This window comes from Calliphora vicina, chromosome 3 (genome assembly GCF_958450345.1).
Source record: "Calliphora vicina chromosome 3, idCalVici1.1, whole genome shotgun sequence".
In the NCBI taxonomy this organism is placed as follows: Eukaryota; Metazoa; Arthropoda; class Insecta; order Diptera; family Calliphoridae; genus Calliphora; species Calliphora vicina.
Window position 1 is genome coordinate 20,336,671 of NC_088782.1, and position 23,752 is coordinate 20,360,422.

General features: G+C 31.4%; 2 protein-coding genes across 2 annotated transcripts; one reads left to right on the forward strand and one right to left on the reverse strand.

The window, feature by feature from the left end:
• Positions 1-3,971: 3,971 nt before the first annotated feature.
• Positions 3,972-4,682, forward strand: LOC135954185 (uncharacterized). The gene has a single exon (XM_065504259.1). It carries the CDS (start codon positions 3,972-3,974, stop codon positions 4,680-4,682), a length of 711 nt encoding a protein of 236 aa, XP_065360331.1.
• A 3,864-nt stretch (positions 4,683-8,546) lies between these two features.
• LOC135954190 (uncharacterized) lies at positions 8,547-10,089 on the reverse strand. Its single transcript, XM_065504268.1, has 2 exons — positions 8,982-10,089; positions 8,547-8,647 (listed from the first exon to the last, which is right to left on the reverse strand). The coding sequence occupies exons 1-2, from the start codon at positions 10,087-10,089 to the stop codon at positions 8,547-8,549; spliced, it is 1,209 nt and encodes a 402-aa protein (XP_065360340.1).
• Positions 10,090-23,752: the final 13,663 nt, after the last annotated feature.

A 23,752-nucleotide genomic window follows, 5' to 3' on the forward strand; every position in this document is an offset into this window, starting at 1 on the left:
TAGTTTTTTGGCTATAATATCCATACCAGGGTCGGGGATATCGGAACCCTTTACAAAATAATTATAAACATATTGGGACACCTAAAATTGGTTATTATATTTTGATATCGAACATGCGATTTTAGAATTTTTGCCCTAAAATTTAATTTTACATAAAAAATAGGGGTTTTTTGAATTGACCTGGTCTCCGCGGTGACAACATTTTTTTATTTTTTTTTAATTTAAATTATTTTATGAAAACTTAGCTTTTAGAAAGTATATATTCCTTATACACCCTCTTAGCAAGTTTTTGCGAAAACTTAAAAAGAAAAAAGTACTTTTTTCCCAGAAAATTAGCGAAAAATCGTCTTTTTAAAATTTTTTAAATTCGAATGCTTATAACTTTGTACTTAATCATTATTTTTAAACAATTATTTTTTTTGTTTGACACATAAATGTGTTATTACTCCAACAAACGAAAATTAGAGAAAATCGGAAAATATTTGGACCCGCTGTTATCAAAAAACTGGAGTGCGGTGGGTAAAAATTTTTAAAATTTAATTTTCAAATGCGAATACCTCCTGAGCTATAAGAGATATCTAGCTAGGACAAGGTTTTTAATAGTGCTCGATGAGAAGATTATATGTGTGTAATTTTTTTGAAATCGGGACACAAACGAATAAATTGGATCATTTTAAAAATATAACACGAACGAGCTGTCCTACTTTGAGGACCCTTGGTGGCGCCCCCGGTGGGCCCATGAGCTCAAGGTTCAAAACTTAAACTCTACAACACTTTTTCTTTGAGCATGTGAAATTTCATTCAAACCAATCTAACCATTTGGAAGTTACAGATTTATTTCGATACCACTGTGTGTCGCTTACGATAAAATTCGTTTTCTGTAAAATATAAACATTGACTTACGATAAAATCTTACCCGCTATAATTTTTAAGTTATTAACAATTTTTATATTCTGAGAACGCTAAAACATCAGTCGGTCCATAAAATTTTAATTTTTGCAATAAAAAAAAAATTTAGAAAATGTCGCTTAAGATAATTTGGCGCTAAGGGCTCGATATTATGTCATATTGTTATAATGTTCTAATATTTCACAATGGTTTGAAAATGTTGTTATTGACTTTAAAGCAAAAAATTGCCTGAAATAATACTACTCTGTATGATATGTTTATTGTGTTATCGTAACCAACCAGCAGAGACTTGCGCCGAACGCCTAAGAGTCGGTTAAGCCGAGCCGCCGAGTCGTGAAATATTAGGACATTATGACATGATAGGATACCTTGTGAATCGAATTGATATTAAACAAGTAAGAGGGTTATATTCGGCTGTGCCGAATTTTATATACCCTTCACCAAATTATACTTCAAAATACAAATTTTAAATATTTTTAGGTAAATAATAAGACAGACTGACATGGCTTAATCGACTCCGTTATCTATAAGGATCCAGAATATATATGTATGACTGAAACACTGAAATACATACATTAAATTCTATTTTTAAAGTTTTGGGAATCCCCTTATTTTTAAAAAATGTGTTTGTATCCTCCAAATGAATTTTTTTTTGTATGGCAGCGAATGAGTAATTTTATTTGCTATGTAATTTTATTTCAATGTATATTTTCTCGTGATCTCGCTTTGTTTTGTAATGCATTTTAATCAATAATTTTTGTTTTATATTTTAATAATGAAAATAATAATAATAAAAGAATTTCACGTTCAAGCGTGTAAATTTTATATTTTTCCATGAAATTCGGCAATTGCTAACGTGAACAATTTCACTAACATGAACTGCCTTGGTTTTAATTAGTTCACGTTACCGCGAGTGCACTGTATATATTTCCCTCGAAGGGAAAATTGGTATCGTAATATTCCCGTGAACAAAGTTGATGAACGAAAACTGTGAAAGGCTGCAGGCATTTCAGGGAAATTCAAAATAAACGTTTTAGACTATAGGAACTGTACACGATACAATTTTTAATTTGACTTCTTCCCACAGCTTTAGTGTAGGATTATCATGATTCATAAACTACAAACATAATTTCAACTATGTTGTCTTTGCTAATCTTATTCAAGACCTTCAAACACTTTATAGATGACAAATCATCACTGGTCAATCACTTCGTTACGAAATTCCTTGATCGGTTTAAGGCATATTGTGTGTGCCTCCTTCCTTTCTTAAAAAAAAGCTTGGAAAGTTTTCATGCTGGCCTTCTTAATTTTGGTCTACTATCTGTAGCTTTCTGGCATCGGTATTAGCGTTTGTAGGAAGTAACAGATAAAGAAGAATCCGTTTGATTTAGATCTTCAGAACATGAGGTCTCCAACTTAAAGTTTCAGCCCTTACTTCATTTAAAGTTTTAGTATTTTCATACTATTATTCCTGTTTTTATAGAAACTTTAAGTTTAAGTTTTAAGCCCAAAAGGGCACCTCGGGTATATCAAAACAAAACTTAGACTTATCAACAACACCTCATCTATAGCCATAGGTAAAATCTGGCTATTCGTTTAGAAGTTACAGATTTACTTCCACTTCTTTTTCCGTTCCCCTGCTGTGCATTGTTTCCCATATTTCTGGCAACATATGGATTCCGTGCCAAGAACGATACTCCGTTCCAAAGTGAAGCGTATCTCACAGAAAGCGTTCTGCATCGCTCGAAACAAATAGTATTCGGACGGGCTGAGGCGAAATTTCGCAACCACTTCATTCTAAATACTTTTTAACAGGTATTGCAACATGTGGCCGAGCAAAATCGTCTTTCAAGGTCTCTCGGCTTCAATTCGTATGTTGCCCAATTTCCTTGCTTTTGGATGAATACTGCTGCTCGCAACCGTTTTGAAATTGCAGCTTGAGTAGCTTCCAATGATTTTGCAAGTTGTTGATGAGTTTGATAACAATCTTCTTGTGGTAATGCCTTCAATTATTGGTCTACAAACTTCTATAGTTGGCTTGGGCGATCTTTGTCTTCCGTATCAAAATCACCACTTCTGAACCGCACAAACCATCTCTCGCACGTTGACACTGATGAGATTCATTCACCCTTGTTGAGTAATAGGTGTGCTTCAGCAGCACTTTTTATACCCTACACCACCATAGTGGGGAGGATATAATGCGTTTGTACTGAATCACTTTTGAGTCTATTAAACGATGTCCGTCTGGCTGTCCATATAAATCTTGTACGCAAAGTGTAGGACACAATTTTGAAAATATTTCGATAAGATTTGGTAAATAGTGGGTTTACAATGGTGAATTAAAAAGAAAATCGCATAACCGATCATGTCTAGGCATCGACTATGCCACCTTCGCCTCAAAAGATGAGCAGTTATTTTAGCTAGGAATTAAGAGTATGCAACGAAAAAACTTTAATTATTTGAAAATATATAACGCAAGATCATAAACAAAAATGAACTACATTTTACAACCTTGATGTAGGGTATAAACTCACTTTCAATGTTAACTGTTATGAAACTTTTAAAAAGTCGATGCAAATAAGAAATGTAAACAATACACGCTGTAATTTAATGCACAAACTCACCACCAACAAACAGAAATTTTCTCTAAATCTGCTATAAATATAGATATGTATTTATGAAATACACTTTTTTAAAGCCATTTCGCAGGGAACACAACATGATCAATGAGAGTTAAAATTGAGCAAAAACAGTACAGACATACAAAGGTATGTACAATGCAATCGGAGAGTTGATTTCAAATTACAAATCAAATAAATAAATCCACTCACATACACTCACTCACCTGTTAACAAAAATATGCGTGGCCAAATATCATCATGATCACCAATGCAAGTCACACTGAAAACCACTACAATTATTGTCAATACAACATTGGCAGCAATAAGAGCTAGTAGTGGATTTTCAGTTTTGTTTAAACCATTAAAATAACAACTCGTTTAAATTTACCATAATAATAATTAACAAAAAAAAAGTGCTTTGCTAAATTATTTAAAATCATAATGATTAAACCTAAATTATTTGTTATCAAATATTTAACCTTGATTTTCGTAATTTTCTTGATCGTTAAACCACTTCAAGCGGCCATTATACAAAATCCAAAACTCAGCAATACCGAAGATGGTTTTCTAGAACTAAAACCTAATGGTTCATTGATATTGCGCAGCACCCTCAACAATTCCTCCAATGTCTGGCAAGAGGCCATCATCTTTAAGACCATTCTGAATGCCATACGTTTAATGCCGCTGCAGACGAAAAACACATTGAATGATTTGAATCAGAAAATTTATGGTGATGGTGTCGAACATAAATTTCCACCATTTATGGAACGTGTTATCCAACGTATACAGACATATTTTTCTATTTACAAATACACCGATACCAGTAAACCGGTGCGGGAGGATTATAAGCCAACCACAGCAACAACATCAACATCATCCACAACAACAAGTGGAATACCTAATGAGACATTGACTTTGGGCCAACAAAATGAAATCGATGTCAATTTAACTAGCGGCAATAATAATAGTTTTAATCGAAATAACAAGACTTCATCGATCAGTGTGGATAAATTCAAAAGACCATTAAAGACAACCACAACCCCTATCCCCACCACAACAGCTTTGACTTATGACGCAGACGCAGACGAAGAGAATGAATTTATTGAAATAAAAAAGAAACAAAACAAATCGTTGAATACTAAGAAATCATAAGGAAAATTTAAGCGTTAATATTTTAGTTATTTATTTATTTTGTTTATTTATTTATTTATTAATCTTTTATTTCTAAGTTAAATTTGTATGTTAATAAATATGTTTGTGTATTTAAAATTTGTAAAAATTATGGTTTTGTTGAAAACGAATTAAAGATACCTGGGCTTAAGATGCAAAAGCTCCAAGGTTTTTAATAATTTTATTGGGTGTATGACTTAAAAATGGGGAAATTTTTTCAAGTTAAGAACGAATCAAGCCAAAGTGAAACGTATCCCAGATTCTGCCTCGATCGAAACAAATACAACTTCCCAATCACTTCATTCTAAATACTTTTTAACAGGTATTGAAACATGTGGCCTTATTAAACTATACTTTCCGTTGCTGTTGCGTTCTGTTCCGATCTGGTTTTTACTTATGGCAGTTAGTTGTTCTGTGACAAAATGTATAATTTTTCTTTTCTTTTAATACATAATTCCTCTTTAAAACACACTATTTATGCAGGGTACTTACCTGGTATTCCCATTTTTTTTATACCCTTCACCTTCGTGAGAAGGGTATATATAAGTTTGTCATTCCGTTTGTAATTTCTACATTTTTCATTTTCGACCCTATAAAGTATATATATTCTGGATCCTTATAGATAGCGGAGTCGATTAAGCCATGTCCGTCTGTCTGTCTGTCCGTCTGTCTGTTGAAATCAATTTTCTGAATACCCCAGATATCTTCGGGATCCAAATCTTCAATAATTCTGTCAGACATGCTTTCGAGAATTTTGCTATTTAAAATCAGCCAATTCGGTCCACAGATGGCTGAGATATGAGGAAAAAACCAAGACAACCTCGATTTTTGACCTATATCTGGATTACTAAGTCATTAATATAGACAATATGGATATCTAATGATAGATATTTCAAAGTCCATTGCAACGATGTATATAAGGCTATAGTTGGACCTACAATGGGTAAAAATCGGGAAAAATATTTTTAAAACCAAATTTTTTTTTCATCAAAAAATTTTAATTTGTCTTAAATTCTTTTTCCCAAAAAAAAAAAAATTTAAAAATTAAAAAAAATTTAAAACAAAACTTTTTATAAAAAAATTAAAAAACAAAAAACAAATTTTAAAAACTATTTAAAAAAAAATTTAATTTTGTTTACTTAAAAATAATTTAAAAAAATTATTTTTAAGTATAATTTGGTGAAGGGTATATAAGATTCGGCACAGCCGAATATTGCTCTCTTACTTGTTTTAAAGTGTGTGTATTAAAAGTAAGTGGTTGTGTAAGTTTAAATAAACTAATTAAAAGAATTAGGTTTACTTAAAGAAAATAAACCACCATTTTTAAAAGGTAAAAACTAGTGTTTATAAACCGGTTAACCGAAAAACCCGTTTTTCTTCGAAATCTCGGTTTTTAGCGAACCGGTTAATTTAATATGTTGATTTTCGGTTAACCGGTTTATCCGGTTTTTATAACTCGGTTAACCGGTTTCTAAAATTTGGGTCTAAAATTAATAAATTTCACGTTTTTGTGCATTTTTATTATTCACTAGTTGATCGCCCCGGCTTCGCCCGGTCGCATTTAATGTTAGTTCTTCAAGTTTCTCCAACCCACACACACCAGCCTGTTCTTATTTATTTGCAAATAAAATATCTAAATTTGTAAAGCATACTTTAGGGAGCTTCTTTATTACAGTTGACTGGACTCACAAAAAAAAAAGAATTTCCGAGTTTTACCCGAAATTTTTTAATTTTTTTTTTACAAACCATCTCCTGAAAATTTCGAATCGAATAAAAAAAAATCAGCCAAATCGCTCCAGCCGTTCTCACGTGATGACATTACATATATGGACCATTTCATTTTTATATATATAGATAGATAGATAGATTGTATACACATTATTGGTCTGATTTGAAATTATACTGCTGATTTACAATACAAACCTCTTTAGATTAATATTTTTAAGAATTACTATGATTCTAAATAGTAGAGGACGATGAGTTTACTTAAAAACTAATGATTCATTAAAAACTTAGTGATGATTTTACCAAACGTTAAATTGAATTCGATGTACATACCTTCTTTCAATAAATTTGAATTCATTAGTATGTTTTGTTCTTAAAATTTTAATTTATTAATCATTTCGTTAGCTTTTCAGAAATATTACAGGAGAGACAAAAAACGTTCTAAAATCCATTATTTGAAATATTTATGAAATTTGATAATGGAGTTTTTTTATAATGACAAATAATCACAGCTAAGAGGAAGTGCGTTTACATCTTATAGGTCCTTTTTTGGGAATTGTAACATTTTCTGTTTCACATCAGAAAGTCGAGATAATAATAATTTTCAAAATTATCAAATCTTTAATTAAAAAAGTGATTTACATATTTTGGTTGAAATTTAATGAATTAATCAATAATTAAAACGAGTATTATATATTTATTAACATATTTATGCTCAATTCCATTTGACTGAGATATCACCCCTATCGCGAATCAAAATTTCACATGAAATATTTTCCCTTTTCCTTTTTTCGTTCATCAACTTTGTTCACGTGAAAAAATTCCCCTTGTTGTGAAATTTTTAAATGGAATTTTGTAAACAATAAACAGCTGTTACGAACAAAATCAACTATTGTGAATGTAAAGTTCATCGTGATATTCCCGATAGCAATTTTCCCTTCGAGGGAAATGAATATTTCATGGGAACAAAATTACACATGTTATTGCCGATAGGGGTGAATAATTTTGAAATTTTTACTAAATAAAAGGACTTAGCACTTTTGTATATTTATAGTTATTTAATATTAACCATTCCTGACTACTAAAAATTAAAAATTTTAAAGCTGTTTATACTTTATAGGACATTTTATGTTTTCTACTCATATATAACGGTTAACCGGTTTAGCCGGTTTTTTCGATGTCAGTTAACCGAAAAACCGGTTTTTTAAAAAGGCCAATTTTTGGTTAAGCGACAAACCGTTTTTTTAAAATGTCGTTTTTTTATAAACACTAGTAAAAACGTAACAATATTTATATTTAAAGACTAAAGAACGAATAAAATAACTCTAGTTGAGGAAAAAGTTCCCTAATTTCTGCCGGTAAAAACATTAAAATCTCAATTTTTATAAAAAGTGGACTTAGCACATTTGCACAATATAAATATGTATATTTTGTTATTTCAGCAGTTGTTGGCCAACACTGGCGGCACAATAGACAAATAGTATTTGAAGTGATCATTAATATGCAAGTGTCGTTTTCAATAATGGTAGCACCTGTAGACATGTCATAGATGGCACCTAAATTGAAACTAATCCAAATCATGAGGTTATTTTCCCTTAAATTATCTGTGAATCTCTTATATGACATAAACATTTGTTGCTAAAATTTAAATTAAAGCAATTGATTTAAAACTTTTTCGTGATGACAATGAAATAAATATGTAACATTAAGTTTATCTTTTACATTTTACTTTTATTTATTTATTTTTGTTTTTGTAGAGTTTTTGTTGTAAATTTAGATTTAATTTTTTTTATTTTTTTGTTATTATTTCGCTTGTTATGTGTGATGTGATGTATTTATGCATTTGTGATGTTTTGATGAATATGTATGTATGAAATGTATGAACTAAATTATTAAATATATTTATTGATTTTATTAAGAAAATAAATCAAATTTTTTCTTTCTTTAAAAAAAACTAAGAACTAAGTCTTATGTTAGATATAAAAAAAAAATAATAATAAAATAAAAATCGGTGTGATGTTGATGTTTGAATTTTTAAGATGATCATGTTTGTGTATTTTTTGTATTGTGATGTGATGTATTCCATGCAGTCTATTCTGTTTTTTTTTACTCTCTCAATGTTTAAGCCTCCTTGGTTTGGGGCGTGTCATCTTCTTTCTGAGCTGGTGCTATTGGTGATAATTTCAATTCGATTGGGCTTTGCTCCAAATTAATTTTTTCGACTATTAAAAAAAAATTTAAAAAATATGTATTTGAATTAAGTAAATAAAATAATATAGACCACCATTTTATAAAAAACAACAAATTTATATTTAGAAAAGTGAAATTCAATAGTTTTCAATTGTGAAAATTAAAATTTTAATTCAGACTTGTATTTTCTCAATTAAATTTTCATTTTCTGAATATTAATTTGAATTTCATTTGGATTTCTTAATTTGGAAATTCAATATCAATTTGAATTTCCTCAAATTCAACTTGAAATGGTGTAGTTCAATATTTTTCATTATTTTATTAAAAAAAAAGAAAACATGACTCATACTAAGATTTCCTACTTACTTTTTTCATTTTCTGGCAGCTTAATTTCTTCCTTGGCCTTAAGCTCTAATTGTCCCTCTTTTAACTCCTCTTTTAAGGCATTTGCCTCTAAGAAACGCTTAAATTCCTCTTTCTTTTCCTTAAGCAACAATTCCTCTTTCTCCAGATCATTATTCAATGGCAAATCTATGGGTTTTGTGGGCTCCGGCAATATCAAGGGCAATATAGGTTTAGCATCTTTGTCATCGGCTATAATGCTGCGACGGGCTTTAATGGTGGTTGCTGTGGCCGGCGATAAAAATATTGAACCTGGTAGATAATCGACAACATGAGGAGCAGATGGTGCCACAAAGTAATGATGCCGAGGCTCATTGGTATAAATCGAAATTGCTGGCAGGCCAGGTGATAGTAATGATGATAAGGATGGAATTTTGGTGCCTATAGAAATTAGAGGAATTTTTTGATCTGATGATAAAAGGGGTGGCAATGAAACAGCAGTCGAAAGTATGGGTAACTTTTGTTCGGATGTAATTGCTGGCAGGGATAATTCAGCTGAAGCTAAGGGCGTTTCAGCTGCTAACAACTGACTGGTTTGTGGCTGCAGTGCCTGCGCTTGCGACTGTACATAGCTGCTAATAGTATTTTGAGCGCCCTGATAAATAGCCTCAGCAGCACTTTGGAAACTGCTGGCGGGATTACCCAACGTAGGCACATACGACGATGAGCTAGTTATGTAAGTGTTTGCTGCTTCAGCAGCCGTTGTGGCTGCATTTTGTAGGGACTGAGCACCACTACTGGCTAGCGCGCCGAGAGCATTGCCAAAGTCTTGTGGATTAAGTTGTTTACCCTTGTTGCCTTCCAAAGATCTAGCCACGATTTCGGCATTTTGTATGGCAGCGGCCGCACTTGCTGGTACATAAACAATAGTTTCTTCGTGTGGAGCTATAAAGCGTGTAAAGGGCGATAAGTGTTGTATGAACGGTGTACCTGGCACTAATGACTCTAAGCGCAGTTGGGCTTGTGGAGTAACAATCAAGACATGTGGTGCCAGCTCACCGTGATGCTGATGCACTGGCTTAGCCCATATGGTATGGGCTAAAAGGGAGCATAATAAAATATACTTAAACATCTGCAAAATAGAAGATAAATAATTACAACAAATTTAAATAACTTTTGTGATTTAATCATTAAATTATGGATGGATATTTTTATAACAATTGTCCAGCAAACGAATAAGTTAAGTTCCGTATGTCTAAAAAGTTTAGCAGATTTTGTGAATATTTGTTTTTTTTTTTTCTGGGACTAGCACTCAGTTGATCACTTCATCTCATACCGTACATAGTATTGGAACTAGGTAACTTGGTCATCGGAGGGTGTAGTTTATGTGCACATTTGGTTTGATTTTTCTAACGAGAAGGTAAAATAACTTTAGTTGAGGGTCATGGAAGACGTTGGTTTTCGGGAAAAAGTTCCCTAATTTTTGACGAACACATTCAAAGCTAAAATGGACAGAACAGTGAAGATCAATCCAAATTGCGACGATGCTCCAAATAAGTAATAAACTTGAATATCCTATATTTTGTGACCAACAAGCACCTTCGGCTTCTTTTGAACGTTTTGAGATTGAATCAATTGGTGATGCTAAACACATTGGGGATAAATAGCGAACACATCATGGTTTCTAAAACTCCTTCCCATTTTCTAAAATCCCAGCTTTGGGATTTTAGAACATGTCGCCCACATTTGAAATTTTGATAAAAAATAGGTCACATTCCGAAGGGCGTAGGGGCGACATACTCGAAAAATAGGACATGTTTTTTATAACAAAATGTTCTTCGTAAAGATACCTTACAAAAAAATATAAAATTGTTATATGTTCTTAAAGAAAGTTTATTTTTAATAAAAAAAGAGTTAAGTCACCTTTTTGCCCAAAAAAACAGCAAAAAGCAACTATTTTTGGAATATTTAAATTGAAATAAACAATTTTTGGATCCATAATTGATATTGTCCTGAAATCGTTTGTATGTTTTTCGTAATTTAGTTGTCTAACTAACAAAAAATTCGAGTCCATTCGGTCCAAAAGTATTGCAAAATTTTAAAATTTCAATTTTGTAATGCTTATAACTCGGAAATTATAAGAGATAAATAAATAATAAAAATCTTGAAAATCGGATGGGAAACAAAAATATTGCACGTGTTTAAAAATTTTACATGTCGAAGGTATCCTACTTTGAGCCCCCATAGCGCCGCCCCTGTATCATTTTTAGGGCCCATTTTAATAATAACTCGAATACTTGGCTACGCCCATGTCAAATTTTATCCCGATCGGATGAGCCGTTTAGAAATTCCAGATTGATTTCCAAAAAATTTTGATTCTGCCCCACTTTGGCCTATTAGGTTATATTTAAATGGCGTAACTTTTGAACGCGGTTTTTGTTATAAATAACTTATATGTAATTTTGAAAGGTACATATCTGACATTTATTATTAATTAGTTATTGATTATTACAGTGTAAACAGCTAAGTTTTTCTTTGCTTCGAAAATGTTGAATTTTTTTTGGAGGCATTACTCCATGAAAATTGTTGTAAAACTCAACAAGAGCTTGCAGCAATTTCAAAACGTTTGCGAGCAGCAGGATTCATCCAAAAGCAGGCAAATTCGGTACCATAGGAATTGAAGCCGAGAGACCTTGGAAGACGATTTTGCATGTCCGAAATGATGTTTGAACGCTATAAAAGAAAATCAATTTTGCACCGAATCATCACTTGCGATGAATAATTGATCCATTACGATAACCCGAAGCGTAAGAGATCGTATCCAATTGGCAGCAAAGCAAAATACCTATGACGCTAAAGTAATGCTCTGTATTTGGTGGAAGAAAAAGGGTTATGAGCTGCTGGAATCTGACCAGACCATCACAAGGTATATGTAACGAATAAAACTCATTCGTTTGAACCGAGCATTGGACGACAAATGAACAGAATATGCAGCCAGACATGAAACCGCAATATTCCATCAGGAAAGCTCTCGGCCACATTTTGCAATACCTATTAAAAAGTATTTAGAATGAAGTGGTTGGAAAGTTTTACCTCACCAGCTTTATAGATCAGACCTTGCCCCGTCTGACTACTACTTGTTTCGATCGATGCAGAACGCTCTCTCTAGGATACGCTTCACTTTGGATCAGAGTATCCGATATGTGCTTGATTGATTCTTGGCTTCAAAAATGAGCAGTTCTTTTGGCTCAGAATCCATATGTTGTCAAAAGATGGGAAGATGGTCATTAACAATGGCAAATAAATTGAATTAATTCATATTGTACAAATGTTTCAAAATAAAATTCAACAAAATTTGAAAAAAATCCTGCATTTTTAAAGCCAGTTACACCAGCTTCGTTAAGTCCATCTGTGTGATACCCTTATAGGTAATTTTCTGGTCCATCAAATTAGTATTTTCACATAGCGGTTTGTGATTCGGTGCTGAACCATTCTGTTGCACGAATATCCACCCTCAAGTAGATGATAAAGTAGAGCAAATACGGAGACAGAGCAGACGAAATACAGTCTCCTCCTCTTCTTCACCATGATAACTTCAGCACACAGTCAGAACTGCTATCAGAATCAATCGCCGATGCCGAGAGAGCCCTGTCGATATCGCGACATGATAACAAAGTTCTTTCTGTCTAAATTGTATGATATCGAAATGGTGGTTTCAACAAGTTTCAACATGAGGTGAAATAGTCAATTGCATGATGGGCCATTTTCTGGTCGTTAGGGTTAGATTGTGTGACTTAACACCATTGATCATGTGACCCCTAGATCACCATTGTAATTCCGTTTATGGGATTATTTGAATTCTATGCCAACAAGCCCACAATTACTTATGCATTAAGTAGGAAATTTGACTCAGCATCAACGAAATTCAGTGAAATTTATGCAAAATGGTCATGGAATATTTTGTCAAAAGAGTGAATATGTGCCAGCCGTGAAGGCCATTTGCTCAAAATGCAATTTCATATCATGGGAACAATTATGTGTCGAATCCTTTCCCTCTACACATATCGAAATTGAAGAAATTAATCGTGATTTTCTTTTAAAAATTCAAAATTTTCAACTATTAATACACAGAGAAAACAGATTCGTGTTAGCAACCGAATTTGTGGCCAATCGAATGATTCTACCTTAGTAACCGAATTTTAGAGGGGATAACAAAACTTTGGTTGCTTCAACCGAAATTCTTCTTTATCAATTGACGTTCTGTTGATAGAACCGAAAAATTCTCTGTGTGCAACCGAATCATTCGATTGGCAACAAATTCGGTTGCTATCACGAATCTGTTTTCTCTGTGTATACATTTGTAAGGTATGTTTCTGGGTTTCTAACGAGAAATAAAGCGAGTTCGATTTCACACGATGTCGATTTAAATTTCATTCCTCTATATCGAATACTTTGGGTCGAATGAGGTGGATTTAGTAATTTCATTTAATTTTAATTGACTAGGATTCCTGCAAAAAACGTAATTGATTTGGAAGCAGTTGGAATTGGTATAGCATCTGTGTTGCTTTTAGCTTCGAAAAGTGGTGATAAAATGCAGTAAAGCAAGGCGAAGAACTGTCTACTGCTACCTGGAATGTCTAAGACAGAACCACTATGCGAACAATCATGAACGAAAATCATATAATATTTCAGTGCAATAGGAAGAGGTTCTTGAGTTTTTGTGCTTCCGATTTGTTTGTGATTCCTCGCCTAGAGGATCTGCCTTAGTTTGATTTTGTGCTTTCAGGAAGCAGTAGGCAGGTCTTCGCCTAACTTTACTGCATTTTTCACAATTTTCGGAAGATGATATTGTGAGAAAGGAAAATAAATGCAAGTGCTTTCAAATTCGAAATATTTTTTGGTGGCATTTATTGTAAACATTTTTAAAACAACCATTTTTATTTAAACCTTATGAGTTAAACCTTTTTGAGCAAATTTTATTACTGATTACTTGAAGCCAGTTAATCATACAATTTAAATTTAATGCCAAAACCAAATATTTAACTTAAAACACAAACTTACCATCAACTCTTAAAATAAATTGTACTGCTATCAGTCTTTTAAATTCGGAGTGAATCGTCTGCACAAAACTCTACTCAATCAAAACAGCCACAATAAAAACCACAATTACACTTTATCACAAAACTTTTCACAAGTTGTAGTATCTTTTTATTACAATCGTAGTATTGTAGAACGTTCCTTATGGGACAGTTAAAGGAAACTGCTGACCAAATGATGGCGCACCGACCTTTTTATAACATTGAAAACACGCTGCAACATTAGTGTAAATTGACAGCAGCAGCAAGTAAAAAAAACATTATATATTTAACACAACAAATAAATAAAATAGAAAAATAAAAGAACAAAATCAAAACAGAAAAACAAGAAGTAAAAAGAAAGACAAAAAGCCACCAAACATGAAACTTAAGCTTAAAACTCCAAAGAACAACTCTAAACTAACCTGCCACAACAATGCTGCTGCATCTTTGTAGATGTTGTAGAAAGAAAAAAAAGGCAATGTAAAGCACAACTAAAGTTCTAAAATTGCAGTAGAATGCATCTAAAAGCAATAACCTCTAAGCTTGCAACAGACAATGATTAAGGAATAAACTAGAATTTTTTATACCAAACACACACATAAGTAGACTTATGTTGTGGCACCACAACATCATGCCACATCTTGGTTGGTTGGTTGGTTAACAACCCTTTATTATCCAATAGTTACAATAGCTGTTTTTCCACAAATCGGCCAGAGTATTAACCACTACTATGTATCCAATATCTTTCTTTTCTTTACATCTTTTCTAGCTGGCTGCCAGTTATTTTAGAATGGATGTTATGTGCTCGTACTCTAACTTCAGCCTAAGTTGCCAGTTTAATAGTCACTCTTCTAGCAGAGATTATTTAAAATTATTGGCCCGTGGTTTGATATCAAATGACATCTGTAAAGAATTTTAGTCAAAGCCAAACTTATTCCCAACACAGTGTAGAATAAATAAAGTTCATACTTCTTGTACTTGTTTAAGAGTTTAAATTTAGAAACTGGTTGGGAATTTCTTTTAAGATTTAAATTAAATAAAAAACAAGTAACAGAGTTATATTCGGCTGTGCCAAATCTTATATACCCTTCACCAAAGTATATTTTAAAATAAATTTTTTGAAATATTTTAAAAAATACGGGTTAAAAAATATTTTTCCCGATTTTGACCCATTGTAGGTCCAACTTACTATAGCCTTATCTACATCGTTGCAATGGACTTTGAAATATCTATCATTAGATATCCATATTGTCTATATTAATGACTTAGTAATCCAGATATAGATCAAAAATAGGTCAAAAATCGAAGTTGTCCCGGTTTTTTGCTCATATCTCCGTTATTTATGGACTGATTTTGCTGATTTTAAATAGCAAACTTCTCGAAAGCATGTCTGACAGAATTATGGAAGATTTGGATCCCTAAGATATCTGGGGTCTTCAGAAAATTGATTTCAACAGACAGACGGACAGACAGACGGATATGGCTTAATCGACTCCGCTATCTATAAGGATCCAGAATATATATACTTTATAGGGTCGGAAATGAAAAATGTAGAAATTACAAACGTAATGAGAAACTTATATATACCCTTCTCACGAAGGTGAAGGGTATAAAAAATGGAAAACTATATGTATGGTATATAAAATCAGTAGTACCCTACCAGGAAATAGAAAAAAATCAATTAAAAAAGTTCCACGATTGAAATTTATTAAGAAAAATAAGTTTGAACTACATCCACAAAAAGGAAAGCAAAGGATTAGAACTACTTACTTGATTGGTTACTTAGGATGGACTATATAGAAAAACAACCTGACATTTTATTAAGATTTTATCAGTGGAGGAGAAAATTTAGATCTGAACTGATCTGAACAAATAAGTTTGAAGACCATGAATTGGAGACATTACTCCATGAAGATTGTTGTAACACTCAAAATGAGCTGGCAAAATCATTGAGCGCTACTTAACCATATATTTCAAAAAGTTTTCAAGCAGTAGGTTTTAACAAAATGCAGGGGACCATATCGAGAGACCTTGAAAGACAATTTTGCATGTCCGATATGAGGCTTGACCGCTATAAAAGAAAATGATTTTTGCACCAAAGATTATGGTGAATGTGTTCCACAGGTTTCAACGTGCGAGAGATGGTTTATGCGGTTCGCCCAGGCCAGCGAAAAAAGTTTGAAGGTCAAGAATTGGAGACACTACTCAATGAAGATTGTTGTCAAACTCAACAAGAGCTTGCAAAGTCATTGGGAGCTACTTAAGCAGCAATTTCAAAACGTTTGCGAGCAGCAGGATTCGTCCAAAAGCATGAAAATTGGGTAAAATTGAGAGACCTTGAAAGACGATTTTGCATGTTCGAAATGAGGCTTGAACGCTATAAAAGAAAATAATTTTTGCACCGAATCATTATGATAACCCGAAGCGTAAAAGATCGTATGTAAAAGCCAAATATCCATGGCGCTAAGGTAATTCTCTGTATTTGGTGCGACCAAAAGTGTTTAGAATGAAGTGGTTGGGAAGTCTTGTCTCACCCGCTTTGTAGTCCAGACATTGTCTCGTTCGACTACTATTTGTTACGATCGATGCAGAACGTTCTCTCTGTGATACACTTCACTTTGGAACAGAGTATGTTTTGTTTGATATTGGCTTGATTCGTTATTGGTCTTAAAACATGAGCAGACAAGTGTTCAATAGTGTGTGTCTATATTTAACCTACATTTAGGGTGCCCCGATAGACCAGTCGATAGTGTGCTGAACTATTAATCTGAGGTTTGCGGGTTCGATTCCCGCCAGAGACTGTGTGTAACTGCAGATAAGCAAATCGCTTTGCAGTTTGTGTTTCTTTAAAAAAAAGTCGCCTGATCTGGTTGATACAGGCAAACATTTGTTAGATTTTTTATAGTAAATTTTTTTAAACACCCTAAATTTTAAGCTATTTTTTGATAAAAATATATTTTTACTGCAATTTTATTTTTATTACTCCTTTAAATACATTGGATTTAATATTGTTTTTATGTTTTCGAAATAAAAAGTGAAAATATTATTTTCAAACGCTCCTTTTATTGATATCAATTTGATACATTGCGACTAGTCTCGATTGAAAATGATTGCGACTAACGGAGGTTTAATAACATTGAAATGACATTTGAATCAACGGCTAACAGGCAACATTTTAAATCAATCGTACAAATCAACAATCAGTTTTTGTACTCATTTTCCCAATCCAATAACCGAATGCCAACCAACCATCCTCCTACAACTCTCCACTAGATAATTTCTGGTGGGTATGTTTGTGGACCGATGTTGCTGATTTTAAATAGCAAACTTCTCGAAAGCATGTCTGACAGAATTATTGAAGATTTGGATTCCAAAGATATCTGGGGTCTTCAGAAAATTGATTTGAACAGACAGACAGATGGACAAGGCTTAATAGACACCGCACAGTGGCTCATTTTCGTTTTTCATCGGCCAAAACTCTTTTTGGTGGACAGATAACTTCTTGAATTTTTCTCCAGTTTTAATTTCATTAAAATGGGTTCAGCAGTTGTTGCGCAATTTAAGGTTAAAGTTGAACTTTTAATTTTTTATAGCATTTAGTATGAAAATGCAAATTTTTTGTTTTTTGAATCAGCTATACTTATTAAAAAAGTTATCAGCAGATAAAAACAAGTAAGGAAGTGTGTTCGGCCAAGCTCGACTATATAATGCCCTACACTATAATTTATTTTCGTGAATGATTTTAGGAAGCGGGTCTTATATGGGAGCTATGACTAATTATGGACCTATCGCCATGAAATTAGGTCGTGTGATTTATGTCTATATGAATGTTATTTCTATTGAATTTTGTGTTTATACCAACATTTTTAAGAGATTTATGCTCGTTAAAGTGATTTTCGGAAGCGGGTTTTATATGGGAGCTATGACTAATAATGGACCGATCATCATAAAATTAGGTGACATTAATTCAGTTTGTATAAAACATATTTGGAGCAAAATTTGTCTAGATACATATATAAATTAAGCATTTACGACCGATAAAGTATAACTTCGGGAGAACATTTGTATGGGGGCTAGGTGAAATAGTGGACCGATTTCAGTAATTTTCAATAGACTTCGTCCTCGGGCCGAAAAAAATTTATGTACCAAATTTTATCGCAATATCTTCAAAATTGCGACTGGTACTTTGCGCCAGTCATATGAACAAATAAAATAAAAAATAGAACAAAAATTTGGGAGTAATTTCATTCAAATGAAAAAAGTGTTCAACAAACAGGTCAAAACAGGTCAACAAGTATATATAGGCTTAAAGAGGACACTTTGGACTTTCTCCTGGTTGTAAAATTTGTTTAACCCCTTTTGACCCTATGCACTTTTACTCCACTGAAATTCAAATTTGGCTAAAATATAGTCCCTGAGAAAAAAATTAATAACACATCAGGTATAAACGGTACAATGACAAATCATATCAGCTCTTAAATACTATTATCCTACCAACATAACAAAAGAAAAATCATCCAATTATCTATAATAGTTTGCGAGTAATGATAATTTACTTCTGATCAAATTTACAAAAATCACATTTTTATAAAATGACATAAAATATTTGACTTTAACAGCATGCCACGCACACAATTGACAATATTTTTATGTAATTTTTTGGCTACCTTAGTTTCAATGTGTTTACTATTGAATGGCATTAAAATTTTTGAAATCGGAGTCAACAAAAAGTTGGACTTTTGGCCGTGCACCGCTATCTTTAAAGATCCAGAATATATATACTTTATAGGGTCGGAAATGAAAAATGTAGAAATTACAAACGGAATAACAAACTTATATATATGTACATATGTATAAGTTTGTTATGGTTTCCAAAGCCTCAACATGCCAACTTAGACTCACCAACAACTACTTCTTCAAAAAAACAGTGTTTAGAAAAGAAGAAAAACTTGTAAAGGAAGGTAGGTACACAAACCAAAAGAAAAAATATGTATGTTGTTTTTGTGGCTGTAATGCTGTCTGTTAGTTATTACAGCAATTTCTATTTATGGTTTCTTATTTTCTTTATGCCATATTTTTTTTTGCTCTGATGTTTTTTTTTTCTATTTTAATTTTAATTGTATCTAGTTTCTAAAGTCATTATTAATATTAATGACTTTCATCTTTGCTTTATCACTTTATTAGCTTAAGATTTGTTTTTCGAGAAATGAAATTGTTAAAGTTGTAGATTTGTTAATGAAAGTACAGCAATTATACATTTAGACAAGACGTGATAGTCAAAAACCTAACTCTGTTGCCAAAACCCTAACTCTTGCAACAACAAAATACATGTTAGTCAATGTATTTTGTTGTTTTATCAGACATATGATTTGTTATATTTTTGTTTAAATTGGAGTGTCTCTTCTGTATGTAAAATTCTCTATGGTTAAAACAATTAACCTACCTAATGTCAGCTACCATTGAATCACATTTGCATAAAATATTCATCAGATTTTCCAGTCCGTCCATAAAAATGCAATAAAACGAACAAAGTGTGTGCCAAGTGTGCTTACTTTTATTGCTTTTAATTTAAGCCCACAAATGCAGTTAAATTATAACTACTTTACAGTCCTGTCTACAAACTTGCTGTTAAAACAAAACACTTAAGACACAAACTCTATCTATTTAACAAACTAAAATAAAATTCTTAAAAATTTCATACAGAAGCAAATTATTGAAAACAGAAGATCATAATCAATAATAAAGTTATATAACACAGAAATTTAATCTTTATACATTTATTCAATAAAAACATTAAACTTTTTTGTTTGGTAACGACGCCTATTGTTTCTTTGTTATTTTTAAACCAGAAAACTAACATTTTAGTTTTTTTTCTTTTCCTCTTCAAATTCCAAAACAAAGCTAATTATTACTGCACGCCTTAATATATGCTAACAATTTTACATGCAAATCAAAGACGGGAGCTACTAACTAACGTATAAACGATCATTTGAATTGAGAGGTTATAATATTAGAATACGTTTACCTTATATGTACCTTATTTTTAAACAAATATACCGATTCAATTTCTGAGGGGAAATGTGAATAATCACCTCTAGATGCTGAGTAAAATACAATTTCACTTTATCTAAAATCAATTTTTGAAAAAATGTAAATTTACTTCATCATGCTAAATTTATCGATTTTTGGTGGGAAATATGAGTGATCAATTACATCATCTTTCGATCGATTTATATAACTATTTTCTATTTTTAGAGGTAATTGAAATTTAATTTTTTAAATAAGCTCTTAATCGATAAAAGGACCTCGATCTGTGATCACTAATATTTCTGACCAAAAATGATTTTTCATATGAAAATACTCAAAAATCTTAAATCCTTAATATCTTTGTAAATAAGCGTTTAATCGAGAAAAGAAGCTCGATATGTGATCACTCATATTTCTGACCAAAAATTGATTTTTCATATGAAAATACTCAAAAATCTTAAATCCTTAATAACTTTGTAAATAAGCGTTTAATCGATAAAAGGATCTCGATCTGTGATCACTCATATTTCTGACCAAAAATTGATTTTTCATATGAAAATACTCAAAAATCTTAAATCCTTAATATCTTTGTAAATAAGCGTTTGATCGAGAAAAGAAGCTCGATCTGTGATCACTCATATTTCTGACCAAAAATTGATTTTTCATATGAAAATACTCAAAAATCTTAAATTCTTAATAACTTTGTAAATAAGCGTTTAATCGAGAAAAGGAATTCGATCTGTGATCACTCATATTTCTGACCAAAAATTGATTTTTCATATGAAAATACTCAAAAATCTTAAATCCTTAATAACTTTGTAAATAAGCGTTTAATTGAGAAAAGGAACTGGATCTGTGATCACTCATATTTCTGACCAAAAATCAGTTTTTTATATGCAAAACATCAAAAATCTAAAATCATTAATAATTTTGTAAATAAGCGTTTAATCGAGAAAAGAAGCTCGATCTGTGATCACTCATATTTCTGACCAAAAATCGATTTTACATATGAAAATACTCAAAAATCTTAAATCCTTAATATCTTTGTAAATAAGCGTTTAATCGAGAAAAGAAGCTCGATCTGTGATCACTCATATTTCTGACCAAAAATTGATTTTTCATATGAAAATACTCAAAAATCTTAAATCCTTAATAACTTTGTAAATAAGCGTTTAATCGATAAAAGGAACTCGATCTGTGATCACTCATATTTCTGACCAAAAATCAATTTTTTATATGCAAAACTTAAAATTCTAAAAAATAAAATAACTTTGTAAATAAGCGTTTAATCGAGAAAAGGAACCCGATCTGTGATCACTCATATTTCTGACCAAAAATCGATATTTCATATGAAAATTCTCAAAAATCTTAAATCCTTAATAATTTTGTAAATAAGCGTTTAATCGATAAAAGGAACTCGATCTGTGATCACTCATATTTCTGACCAAAAATCTATTTTTTATATGCAAAACATCAAAAATCCTTAATAACTTTGTAAATAAGCGTTTAATCGAGAAAAGGAACTCGATCTGTGATCACTCATATTTCTGACCAAAAATCGATATTTCATATGAAAATTCTCAAAAATCTTAAATCCTTAATAATTTTGTAAATAAGCGTTTAATCGATAAAAGGAACTCGATTTGTGATCACTCATATTTCTGACCAAAAATCGATTTTACATATGAAAATACTCAAAAATCTTAAATCCTTAATAACTTTGTAAATAAGCGTTTATTAGAGAAAAGGACCTCGATCTGTGATCACTCATATTTCTGACCAAAAATCGATTTTTCATATGAAAATAATCAAAAATCTTAAATCCTTAATAACCTTAATAATCAACAATCTTCATTGTCAAGGTCTATTTGTAAATATCATCTATTTAACTTACTATTATTAGGAATTATAATATGGGAAGCCTAATTCATATTTTTATATTATTTGTAAATTAGACGAAATTTCAAATATGAATTAGGCTTCCCATATTCTAATTCCTAATAATAGTAAGTTAAATAGATGATATTTACAAATAGACCTTGACAATGAAGATTGTTGATGACGCCCTTGGCAGGGTAGAAAATGCATTCCAATTTGCCAATTGTCTAAAATTTTAGTATTCAGTGATATTCTTTGAATTATTACAAATAAATTATAATATAAATGAACTTAAGCCTAATTAAAAATTTACTTTCAAATTATATATATAAAAAAGTTCGAATAATTACCAAAAATCTATAAATTTGTAAATAAACGTTTAATCGAGAAAAGGAACTGGATCTGTGATCACTCATATTTCTGACCAAAAATCTATTTTTTATATGCAAAACATCAAAAATCTAAAATCCTTAATAACTTTGTAAATAAGCGTTTAATCGAGAAAAGGAACAGGATCTGTGATTACTCATATTTCTGACCAAAAATTGATTTTTCATATGAAAATACTCAAAAATCTTAAATTCTTAATATCTTTGTAAATAAGCGTTTAATCGATAAAAGGAGCTCGATCTGTGATCACTAATATTTCTGACCAAAAATCTATTTTTTGTATGCAAAACATAAACAATCTAAAATCCTTAATAACTTTGTAAATAAGCGTTTAATCGATAAAAGGAGCTCGATCTGTGATCACTCATATTTCTGACCAAAAATCTATATTTTTTCATATGAAAATACTCAAAAATCTAAAATCCTTAATAACTTTGTAAATAAGCCTTTAATCGAGAAAAGGAACTCGATCTGTGATCACTCATATTTCTGGCCAAAAATTGATTTTTCATATGAAAATACTCAAAAATCTTAAATCCTTAATAACTTTGTAAATAAGCGTTTAATCGAGAAAAGGAACTCGATCTGTGATCACTCATATTTCTGACCAGAAATTACTTTTCATATGAAAATACTCAAAAATCTTAAATCCTTAATAACTTTGTAAATAAGCGTTTAATCGAGAAAAGAAGCTCGATCTGTGATCACTCATATTTCTGATCAAAAATCGATTTTTCATATGAAAATACTCAAAAATCTTAAATCCTTAATAACTTTGTAAATAAGCGTTTAATCGAGATAATGAACTCGATCTGTAATCACTCATATTTCTGACCAAAAATTGATTTTTCATATGAAAATACTCAAAAATCTTAAATCCTTAATAACTTTGTAAATAAGCGTTTAATCGATAAAAGGACCGCGATCTGTGATCACTCATATTTCTGACCAAAAATCGATATTTCATATGAAAATACTCAAAAATCTTAAATCCTTAATAACTTTGTAAATAAGCCTTTAATCGAGAAAAGGAACTCGATCTGTAATCACTCAAATTTCTGACCAAAAATTGATTTTTCATATGAAAATACTCAAAAATCTTAAATCCTTAATAACTTTGTAAATAAGCGTTTAATCGATAAAAGGAGTGCGATCTGTTATCACTTATATTTCTGACCAAAAATTGATTTTTCATATGAAAAAACTCAAAATCTTAAATTATGCAATAGTTATACAGAAACAAAATGCAATTTTAGTTTCTTGAACAAAATTATCAAAAATAAAAATTTTTGGTGTGAAATATCACAGATTATCGCTATTTTCGACGTAGCAACGCTAGTTTCCGAGAAAAATGCAATTTTAAATTCTCATACAAATTTATCGCATGAATCGTAATCCGATCCTTTATTTTACAGGATAAAT